The 11,949-nt window shown below is 45.9% G+C and overlaps 1 protein-coding gene across 2 annotated transcripts; it reads right to left on the minus strand.

Annotated features, from left to right (window-relative positions):
* Positions 1 to 1,848: 1,848 nt before the first annotated feature.
* On the minus strand, positions 1,849 to 8,871 carry vsnl1b (visinin-like 1b). Of its 2 annotated transcripts, XM_038967731.1 has the most exons (3): positions 8,710 to 8,871; positions 8,209 to 8,424; positions 1,849 to 2,046 (listed from the first exon to the last, which is right to left on the minus strand). In XM_038967731.1, exons 1-3 carry the CDS (start codon positions 8,869 to 8,871, stop codon positions 1,849 to 1,851), a joined length of 576 nt encoding a protein of 191 aa, XP_038823659.1. The 2 variants fall into 2 exon arrangements, with proteins under 2 accessions (XP_038823659.1, XP_038823660.1); XM_038967732.1 differs by lacking the exon at positions 8,209 to 8,424.
* Positions 8,872 to 11,949: the final 3,078 nt, after the last annotated feature.

The following is an 11,949-nucleotide window of genomic DNA, read 5'->3' on the forward strand; positions in this document are numbered from 1 at the left end:
TAATAATATAGACTAATGTTAATTAACAGCTATGAGCATTCAAGTCTACATGATGCTGTATCCAGAACTATGAAAAACAGGGCCAGATTCCACTGGTACAGTAAGTGGACTGCCTGCCAGTACATGCCTGCATAGCTTCCAAGTGGTAAATCAGTCTGGTTATGTTCAATACAAAGTAAATTTTCACAATATCTGTAATCCATATAGGTGTAAATTTGATACAGGACTGCAACCTTTAGTTTCAGAAGCTATGTTTTCATCCTAACACTTGTATCTCGTGGAGGATTCTGCATATTTTAAAGACCATTGTAAACTTAGATTGAGATTAGAAGATGAAACCTTTGATAATTTTTTTAATTGTAATAAAAAAGTACAGTTGGTGGTAATGCAGTATGTCCGGTAAACTCATGTAAGGCTTTTCTGCTCTGGAAATAAGCGCTTCATTTACAAGCTCCAGACGCCATGCTCTGTGTTACGGTAAACATATTGATATGTATGACGTAACTTTGTATTGTAAATAGTGGGAAAACGTACAGGCTGAGAAATCCAACCTATTAGGATGTTATGGCGTATAATGTATCCAGCAATGCTAAGAGTGATGGGTGACTGGTATTGAAGATAGATTAGTATTGGCCTGGTGATTTGATTGATTTGATTGAAGCAACAGAATAATATAATAGATAGATAACCACTGGGCACAGACGTCATTTCAACGTCTAGTTTTGATTTACATTTGGTTGAGTTGTCAACTAACGTGAAATCAACAACAAATGTCACCATGTCATTGGATTTAGGTTCAAAGTTGGGTTTAAAAAAAATATTTAAAAATAATCTTACGTTGATGATCTTTTTTTTTAAATGTGGAAATAACATTGATTCAACCAGTTTCTGCCCAGTGGGTAGTATATTATCAGCAGCAGAGTTATTCTCTAGTTTTTCAATTACTGCTGTGCTTTAATTCAATACTACATTTTCAGATACGTCTTCTGTATGTGTGAGAGGTTACAACCAGGGCCCATATTATCTGTCGTTCAAGAACTCAAGTGTCACATTAATTACACATATATACGTTATTAAATATGAGGGCAACAACCGCCCACAGAAGGTTAATCATGTAATGGTGAGGTGAATCACTACTGTACATCCCATGCAACAATACCAAACGCTTTTCAGGGGGGGGGGGGGGGGGTTCTCCTTGAATACCCCCCTTGCAGATGCAACAGTTTAACAAGAGGTTGGAGTATAGAGTCTCAACACGAAACACATGCATGCAAATATTAGAACCTACACATCAGTTTCAGTCAGTCTGAACAGAACACCTTATTTGGAAAGAACAAGGATCTCCTCTATTTTTCCAAGAGCTCAATAAGTTTGGGTATTATAGAGACAAGTTACAATGATCGAAGGAATGATTGTTCATTACCAGCATGTTAAGCATTAGCATTAGCAGCTAGCATTAGCAGCTAGCTGCAGCAGTGGACATGGATCATCTAAATACTGCAGGAACAGAATCATTCAATTTATAGCGCTTCACTGATATACAAGCTAGCCTAAAAGTGAATGGGTAAGTGGAATACGATTACTTGTGCACAATTCACATTGGCAGGTCAGGTTTGATAAAATATAAATGTATCATGATACTGTGTAATGTTATATATTAAAAATTATTCCGCTATTTGACATTCTCATGCATACAACCACAAGAAGCAAGTCCATTGAAAAATAGTCCAAGCATAATTTTTTTCCTTTGGAAAAGGCTGAGAAGAAGAACTTAATGAAACATTTAAAACATGTGCTGCCTGTCCGCAGAGTGTGTGCATGTCTGGTTTTATACAGACGAGCACCTCCTCACTTCTGCATATCACACTGCAAGAGGAGCACGATGGACGGATCACTCTTGGCCGCCTCTTTGAACTCATCCAATGAGATCTGGTCATCGTTATTCTTATCCATCTTGCTGAAGATCCTGTCTACCCGTTGCTCCGGTGTCAGGCCATCCTCGTTCATCTTCATCATGATCACAGTGCCCACCATTTTGTATATGGCCTATAGACAACCAGGGTTGATAGGTGAGGCGATACCACAGAAAGGAACAGGTGTGTAATGAATTCAAGAAAGACCTATTTTCACACAGTCTTGGTTAATCTGTTAACATGTTCAAAGTTTAATCTTGATACTTCTGAACTTATATACCAATGTTCCCCACTGTAACATATAAATATATATAACATAACACACTGCCCTTACCCACCTGGACAAAAGGAATGCATACAGTGCATTGGGAAAGTCTTCAGACCCTTTGACTTTTTCCATGTTTTGTTACATTACAGTCTTATTCTAAAATGTATTAAATAGTTTTTTTCCTCATCAATCTACAGACAATACCCCATAATGACAAAGCAAAAACAGGTTTTTAGACATTTGTGCAAAAATGAAATCACATTTACATAAGTATTCAGACCCTTTATTCAGTACTATGTTGAAGCACCTTTGGCAGCGATTACAGCCTCAAGTCTTCTTGGGTATGATGTTACAAGCCTGGCACATCTGTATTTGGGGAGTTTTTCCCATTCTTCTCTGCAGATCCTCTCAAACTCTGTCAGATTGGATGGGGAGCGTTGCTGCACAGCTACTTTCAGGTCTCTCCAGAGATGTTCGATCGGGTTCAAGTCCGGGCTCTGGCTGGGCCACTCAAGGACTTTCAGAGACTTGTCCCGAAGCCACTCCTGCGTTGTCTTGGCTGTGTGCTTAGGGTTGTTGTCCTGTTGGAAGGTAAACCTTTGGCCCAGTCTGAGGTCCTGAGTGCTCTGGAACAGGTTTTCATCAAGGATCTCTCTGTACTAGGCTCCGTTCATCTTTCCCTCGATCCTGACTTGTCTCCCAGTCCCTGCTGCTGAAAAACATCCCCACAGCATGATCGCTGCCACCTCCGTGCTTCCAGAGGGATGGTGCCAGGTTTCCTCCAGACGTGACACTTGGCACCATGCTTCACCGTAGGGATGGTGCCAGGTTTCCTCCAGACGTGACACTTGACATTCAGGCAAAGAGTTCAATCTTGGTTTCATCAGATCAGATAATCTTGTTTCTCATGGTCTGAGTCCTTTAGGTGCCTTTTGGCAAACTCCGAGTGGGCTGTCATGTGCCTTTTACTGAGGAGTGGCTTCCGTCTGGCCACTACCATAAAGGCCTGATTGGCGGAGTGCTGCAGAGATGGTTGTCTGTCTGGAAGGTTCTCGCATTTCCACAGAGGAACGCTGGAGCTCTGTCTGAGTGACCATCAGGTTCTTGGTCACCTCCCTGAACAAGGCCCTTCTGCCCCGATGGCTCAGTTTGGCCGGGTGGCCAGCTCTAGGAAGAGTCTTGTTAGTTCTAAACTTCTTCCAATTAAGAATGATGGAAGCCACTGTGTTCTTGTGGACTTTCAATGCTGAAGACATTTTTTTGGTACCCTTCCCCAGATCTGTGCCTCGACACAATCCTGTCTCGGAGCTCTACGGACAATTCCTTTGACGTCATGGCTTGGTTTTTGCTCTGACATGTACTGTCAACTGTGGGACCTTAAATAGACAGATGTGTGCCTTTCCAAATCATATCCAATCAATTAAATTTACCACAGGTGGACTCCAATCAAATTGTAGAAACATCTCAAGGTTGATCAATGGAAACAGGATGTACCTGAGCTAAATTTAAAGTCTCATGGCAAAAGTTCTGAATACTTATGTAAATAAAGTATTTATTTTTTATTTCTAATACATTTGCAAAAAGTCTAAACCTGTTTTCGCTTTGTCGTTATGGGGTATTATGTGTAGATAAGGATTTTTTATTTATTTAATCATTTTTAGAATAAGGCTGTAACGGAACAAAATGTGGAAAAAGTCAAGGGGGTCTGAATACTTTCCAAATGCACTGTATGTGAGAATGCTGTTTATCGAGTATGGCTCGGCCTTCAATACCATAGTGCTCTATGAGCTCATTACAATCGGCCCTGGGTCTGAACTCCTCCCTATTAAACTGTGTCCTGGACTTGCTGATGGGCAGCCCCCAGGTGGTGAAGGTAGGCAACATTACCACCTCGACACTGATTCTCAACACGTGGGCCCCACAAGGGTGTGTCCTCAGTCCCCTCCTGTACTCCCTGTATACCCACAACTGACTGGCCTCACACAGTTACAACTCCATCATCAAGTTAGCTGATGACATGACAGTAGTAGGCCTGATTACCAACAACAACGATACGGCCTACAGGGAGGAGGTAGGCACTCTGACGGCTTGGCGCCAGGTAAACAACCTCTCCCTCAACGTTAGCAAAACAAAGGAGCTGACTGTGGACTTCAGGTGGAACCAGGCTGGACACACTCCCATCCTCATCAACAGGGCAGCCGTGGAGACAGTCAATGACATCAAATTCCTCTGCGTACACATCTAAAAGAAGCTGAAATGGTCAAACCACTCGGAGACCATGGGGAAGAAGAAACGACAGCAACTCTTCAACCACAGGATGCTGTCCCCGAGGCCCCTCAGTGTTCTATGGGAGTAGCATCGAGAGCGTACTGTCAGTCTGCATCACAGCCTGGTACGGCAATTCCACCACCGCAGACAGCAATGCACGTCAGAGGTTGATACGTGCAGCCGAACGCACCATTTGGGTGCACACTTCCTGCCCTACAGGACACCTACACCACCAAGTGTCACAGGAAGGCCAAGATGATCATCAGGGACCCAAGCCACCCAAGACACGCCCTGTTCTCCCTGCTTCAATCACTTAGATGCGGGTAGTACAGGAGCATCATGGCAAAACTGGAAGACTGGCCAATAGTTTCTACCCTCAGACCATCAGGCTGTTGAATAGTCAGCAACCTACTCCCCCAATTTACATTTTCTCCCCACCCCCCCTCAACGGTCACTTACCTGCTGCTCCCCCTAGGGACATCCCACCCCCCTCAACGGTCACTTACCTGCTGCTCCCCCTAGGGACATCCCACCCCCCTCAACGGTCACTTACCTGCTGCTCCCCCTAGGGACATCCCACCCCCCTCAACGGTCACTTACCTTCTGCTCCCCCTAGGGACATCCCACCCCCCTCAACGGTCACTTCCCTGCTGCTCCCCCTAGGGACATCCCACCCCCCTCAACGGTCACTTACCTGCTGCTCCCCCTAGGGACATCCCACCCCCCTCAACGGTCACTTACCTTCTGCTCCCCCTAGGGACATCCCACCCCCCTCAAAGGTCACTTACCTTCTGCTCCCCCTAGGGACATCCCACCTCCCTCAACGGTCACTTACCTTCTGCTCCCCCTAGGGACATCCCACCCCCCTCAACGGTCACTTACCTGCTGCTCCCCCTAGGGACATCCCACCCCCCTCAACGGTCACTTACCTTCTGCTCCCCCTAGGGACATCCCACCCCCCTCAACGGTCACTTACCTGCTGCTCCCCCTAGGGACATCCCACCCCCCTCAACGGTCACTTACCTTCTGCTCCCCCTAGGGACATCCCACCCCCCTCAAAGGTCACTTACCTTCTGCTCCCCCTAGGGACATCCCACCTCCCTCAACGGTCACTTACCTTCTGCTCCCCCTAGGGACATCCCACCCCCCTCAACGGTCACTTACCTGCTGCTCCCCCTAGGGACATCCCACCTCCCTCAACGGTCACTTACCTTCTGCTCCCCCTAGGGACATCCCACCCCCCTCAACGGTCACTTACCTTCTGCTCCCCCTAGGGACATCCCACCTCCCTCAACGGTCACTTACCTTCTGCTCCCCCTAGGGACATCCCACCCCCCTCAACGGTCACTTACCTTCTGCTCCCCCTAGGGACATCCCACCCCCCTCAACGGTCACTTACCTTCTGCTCCCCCTAGGGACATCCAACCTCCCTCAACGGTCACTTACCTTCTGCTCCCCCTAGGGACATCCAACCTCCCTCAGCGGTCACTTACCTTCTGCTCCCCCTAGGGACATCCCACCTCCCTCAACGGTCACTTACCTTCTGCTCCCCCTAGGGACATCCCACCTCCCTCAACGGTCACTTACCTGCTGCTCCCCCTAGGGACATCCCACCCCCCTCAACGGTCACTTACCTGCTGCTCCCCCTAGGGACATCCCACCCCCCTCAACGGTCACCTACCTTCTGCTCCCCCTAGGGACATCCCACCCCCCTCAACGGTCACTTACCTTCTGCTCCCCCTAGGGACATCCAACCTCCCTCAACGGTCACTTACCTTCTGCTCCCCCTAGGGACATCCAACCTCCCTCAGCGGTCACTTACCTTCTGCTCCCCCTAGGGACATCCCACCCCCCTCAAAGGTCACTTACCTTCTGCTCCCCCTAGGGACATCCCACCTCCCTCAACGGTCACTTACCTTCTGCTCCCCCTAGGGATATCCAACCTCCCTCAACGGTCACTTACCTGCTGCTCGCCCTAGGGACATCCCACCCCCCTCAACGGTCACTTACCTTCTGCTCCCCCTAGGGACATCCCACCCCCCTCAACGGTCACTTACCTGCTGCTCCCCCTAGGGACATCCCACCCCCCTCAACGGTCACTTACCTTCTGCTCCCCCTAGGGACATCCCACCCCCCTCAAAGGTCACTTACCTTCTGCTCCCCCTAGGGACATCCCACCTCCCTCAACGGTCACTTACCTTCTGCTCCCCCTAGGGACATCCCACCCCCCTCAACGGTCACTTACCTGCTGCTCCCCCTAGGGACATCCCACCTCCCTCAACGGTCACTTACCTTCTGCTCCCCCTAGGGACATCCCACCCCCCTCAACGGTCACTTACCTTCTGCTCCCCCTAGGGACATCCCACCTCCCTCAACGGTCACTTACCTTCTGCTCCCCCTAGGGACATCCCACCCCCCTCAACGGTCACTTACCTTCTGCTCCCCCTAGGGACATCCCACCCCCCTCAACGGTCACTTACCTTCTGCTCCCCCTAGGGACATCCAACCTCCCTCAACGGTCACTTACCTTCTGCTCCCCCTAGGGACATCCAACCTCCCTCAGCGGTCACTTACCTTCTGCTCCCCCTAGGGACATCCCACCTCCCTCAACGGTCACTTACCTTCTGCTCCCCCTAGGGACATCCCACCTCCCTCAACGGTCACTTACCTGCTGCTCCCCCTAGGGACATCCCACCCCCCTCAACGGTCACTTACCTGCTGCTCCCCCTAGGGACATCCCACCCCCCTCAACGGTCACCTACCTTCTGCTCCCCCTAGGGACATCCCACCCCCCTCAACGGTCACTTACCTTCTGCTCCCCCTAGGGACATCCAACCTCCCTCAACGGTCACTTACCTTCTGCTCCCCCTAGGGACATCCAACCTCCCTCAGCGGTCACTTACCTTCTGCTCCCCCTAGGGACATCCCACCCCCCTCAAAGGTCACTTACCTTCTGCTCCCCCTAGGGACATCCCACCTCCCTCAACGGTCACTTACCTTCTGCTCCCCCTAGGGATATCCAACCTCCCTCAACGGTCACTTACCTGCTGCTCGCCCTAGGGACATCCCACCCCCCTCAACGGTCACTTACCTTCTGCTCGCCCTAGGGACATCCCACCCCCCTCAAAGGTCACTTACCTTACCTGCTGCTCGTGTAACAGTTTTTAACTTTAGACCGTCCCCTCGCCCCGACCCGGGCGCGAACCAGGGACCCTCTGCACACATCAACAACAGTCACCCACGAAGCATCGTTACCCATCGCTCCACAAAAGCCGCGGCCCTTGCAGAGCAAGGGGAACCACTACTTCAAGGTCTCAGAGCAAGTGACGTAACCTATTGAAAGGGAATTAGCGCGCACCACCGCTAACTAGCTAGCCATTTCACATCCGTTACACTCGCCCTAGGGATATCCAACCTCCCTCAACGGTCACTTACCTGCTGCTATCCCTAAGGACACACGTTCTCCTGATTTATCTAGCGGCTAAACTTGATCGTCCTCTGTCTCAATGTTTCTTTTAGTCATGTTTGTCTTTGTAGCATACATTGAAGTAACATGCACTGCTGATTAATTAAAACTGGATAAACAACTTAAACAGCTAGTATAAGCTTCATGGGTACAAGTAAATCAAAAAACATATAGGGCTGGTTCCCGGACACGGATTAAACCTAGTAATGGACTAAAACGGCTTAATCTGTGTCCGGGAAACCAAGTAGGCTTAATCTGTGTCCGGGAAGCCAGCCATCAGTGTTATTCCTTACCTCGATGATCTCTAACATCTCCACCCTGGTGATCTTGCCGTCTCCATCCAGATCGTACATGTTGAAGGCCCAGTTGAGTTTCTGCTCGAAGCTGCCACGCGATGTGATGGACAGGGCACAGATGAACTCTCGGAAGTCGATGGTGCCGTCGCTGTTCTTGTCGAAGGTCCTGAAGGCGTGCTGTGCAAACTTCGACGCATCGCCGTACGGGAAGAACTGCAAAGTTGAAACATTTATTGAGAGACAGCTGTGATATCCAACTATTTAAAAACATCTATGTTTAACTAGCATTATGATTGGTTAATATGACAGGGAAAAATCATGAGCAACAGTGCAGTTTTAATATAGAGAAATCAAACCCTGATTCTGTCTGTTCTAGCTTCACAAAGGTTTCTTACAATCGCATGATATAATCAGGATATCAATCATTTCCCTAGCTAGGAGTAATAACACCATATACATCATTTCTCCAGCATCGGGTGTACCACACGTCATACACACCTTGATATAGAGTTGTTGAAACTCGTCCAGGTTCAGTCTACCACTGGGGCAGTCTTTGAGGAAGCCTTTGTACCACTGCTTCAGCTCGTGTTCGTTAAACTCTGTGCTCTTCACCAGGTCCTCCATCACCTCAGGGGTCAGCTTGCTGTTCTGTTTTCCCATGATGCCTGTGGTGCAGGAAGGATTTATTCTTTTTTTTTTTTCAATTTAAAGTTTTATTAAGTTTTCAATCAACCAACCAAACACATTCCACATTCACAGATGTGACTTAAAAAAAAATAATAATAAATAATAATAATAATAATACAAAATTGTTTTATATATATATATATTACATACATACACATACATATATATATACATATACACACACACACACACACAAATAATAATTATAACAAAATTTAAATTATAGAACTTGCAGCAGCACTATCAGGGTTCTTATTAGCTATTTCCAGCCTTAGCTGAGATGACGAGCCAATAATTAGTTTTTAGATTTTACAGCACCTTACACAACACGCATCTGCTCATCTCCCTGATCCCCCCCATTCACTCTGTCCAATTTGAAATATAGTTGAGGAAGGATTTATTTTGAATAGAAAGGAAACTCCAGCACACATTTAATAGATCATAGACCAGCGTTTCGGTCTCAATAAACCTTCATCAAGGTATTGTTCTACTAACATGTAGTACAATATAGCACAATATAGCACATGCTTACTACATGTAGTAAGACATGCCTTTATTTTATTTATATCATGGTTATAGAAAAAGCCTATCACACATTCAAATGTATGCTGTGCATTATAGTGCGTTATGCATAGCGCATAAGATGTTATAAACATGCTTATAATGCATTATGATGGGAGGGTTTTCATAGGAAGTTTTACCAACAATTTTGCTCTCTGTTTTGTGTCAAACAGTCCTTTTGTAAAAAATTAAACAACAAAAAAAAGACAATAATGAATTGCTTGGTTGATTTCAATGAGGTTGATTTTGACATGCACAGATGCTTTCCCTGCCTGACGGCAGTGTTCTATTTGTGTTCTCTAAATCTGTTGGCACCACATCACATCTGGCCTGACATCACACAGTGTCGGACAGGACCACTGCCGTCAGCACGACCACTTCCTCAAGCGTTCGATCATCACCTATCAGGTTACCGGTCTGCATTTTACCTGTAGCCTGTAGTCTTGTGTGACAGACTGTCGTACACCAATTTTGGTTCCATGATTACCTGTAGCCTGACACATGGGATGCTTCACAAAGGACACCCTATTCCCTTTATAGGGCTCTGCTCAAAAGTAGTGCACTATATAGGGAATAGAGTGCCATTTGGGACATACTCCTGGACTTTTAATTGCAGTTTATGTTTAATAACCTCGATGTAGAAACCTCCAGAGGAATCTATTCATTAATGGAAACAGAGTGAGTGATAAGGTATCCATCACATAGTGGAGGGATTAGATGAAGTCAGTGTGTAGCCCGTAGGGTGTGTGGGCAATAGGCTATCGTTGGTACTTCGGTGATCATATAAAGCCTTTTGACTAATGAATAAACAAGGGAATCAGCCCATCTGGTGAGCTGCTCTCTGATCCTCTTCAATAATAAAAACGTGCAATTCTGACAGCCTGGATTAACAATAGCTGCTGCTGACACCTGTCCTGCAAATATGTTGACCACAGTACATTATGTAAACTATATGGGTGTTGATATTGTAGCCTATATGCGAAATGTCAGATGTTATCCTGACCTGTCCTGGAAAACATAATCCAAATCAAATTAACTCTGACTATTTATAAATTGACAATTGAGGGAGATCACGATAACTGGAACAACCATCATATGATAGAAACAAGTTGATGGCCTTGGGTGTAGGCTATGCAGTAGGATATGCATACAGTATATTGTCATGTAGTCATGGACAGCGAGCACTGTGCTTGAACCAACAACCATGTGTTAAGGTCACAATTTAGTAAGGAAATCCCCTCACCTGGTTGTCTAGGGCTTAATTGAAAGGGAAAAACAAAAACCAGCAGACAGTTGGGCCTCCATGGAAGGAGTTTGACATCCTGACATACATAACCATTACACGATACACAGGCACAGTATATTGACATGGGCTTGGCTTATTTGCAAAGTAGGTTATGTTGCATACCCAACATTTTGCGCAAACTATATTTTTCATTAAAAAATGACATATATTTAGATGATGCAACCAAAAGGCTTGTGTTGAAATAATTTAGATGTTACATAACATAAAATGAGCCTAAATCATTAGGCTACTATGCATCGAATGACCTTGAGGAGAAACATATTGAGCGAAGATAGGAGAGAGAAATTATCAGGGGCAAGGTGAAAATGGGGTTGGCTCCTACGGTCTAATTGTTCATCTAAGATTAACGTCGTTAGACATTGAACAAGGTATAGGTGTCCACCTCACATGTACGCGCAAAAATAACATGTGATGTGGTTAGAAATAGGCTATTTATTTGCAGATAGAACATGTCGTTTCAGTTATCCAGTTCATGGTACGAGTCTGCTCGGACAGAGAGAGAGAGGTATGCAAGTGCATTCCGATAGAAACGACGCAGTGGTGAGGGAATTAAACCCCGTAAGTGATAACCCGCCTGAAATCACATCACTCTATTTCTCATGTCATTTTTCACCATGCGCATAATCTTAAAATATGACAAAAACTGACAATCAACCCATAAAATGACATGATTGTCTGGTCATTCTCATGAAATGTGAATAGAACAACGAGAAAAACACGATTTTGATGTTATTTTCTAAATATAATGAATTAACTCAGGATGTTTTTAAAACGTTATGCATTAATTTTAATGATGGATGCGCAGGTGACAATTCCTCCCCCAAATAAAACGCCAAATCTCTCCCCAAATCTCATTAATCAAATGTGTTTATAAGGGCAGGATACCCCCATTATGAGATACATCGTGAATGGAAATGATTAGCCTATGTCTCTAGACAATCATACAAAATAATTTAAAATATATGCTATGACAACATAAAAACAACATTCACTGTGTCTGCTGCAGACAAATGCTTCTTACCTTATTTTGGAGATGCTACCGCTAATGGCAGTCTGTACTGTCGTCTGTCAGACACTGTAAAAACCTCCCGATGATCAAGAATGCCCAAATGGGACTATCCCTGAAATTGGCCTCTTCAGGACGCAGAGAAAAAAATAACGGTTTTCCGTGCTATTCCAAATGA

Source organism: Salvelinus namaycush, chromosome 28 (assembly GCF_016432855.1).
Source record: "Salvelinus namaycush isolate Seneca chromosome 28, SaNama_1.0, whole genome shotgun sequence".
Classification (NCBI taxonomy): domain Eukaryota; kingdom Metazoa; phylum Chordata; class Actinopteri; order Salmoniformes; family Salmonidae; genus Salvelinus; species Salvelinus namaycush.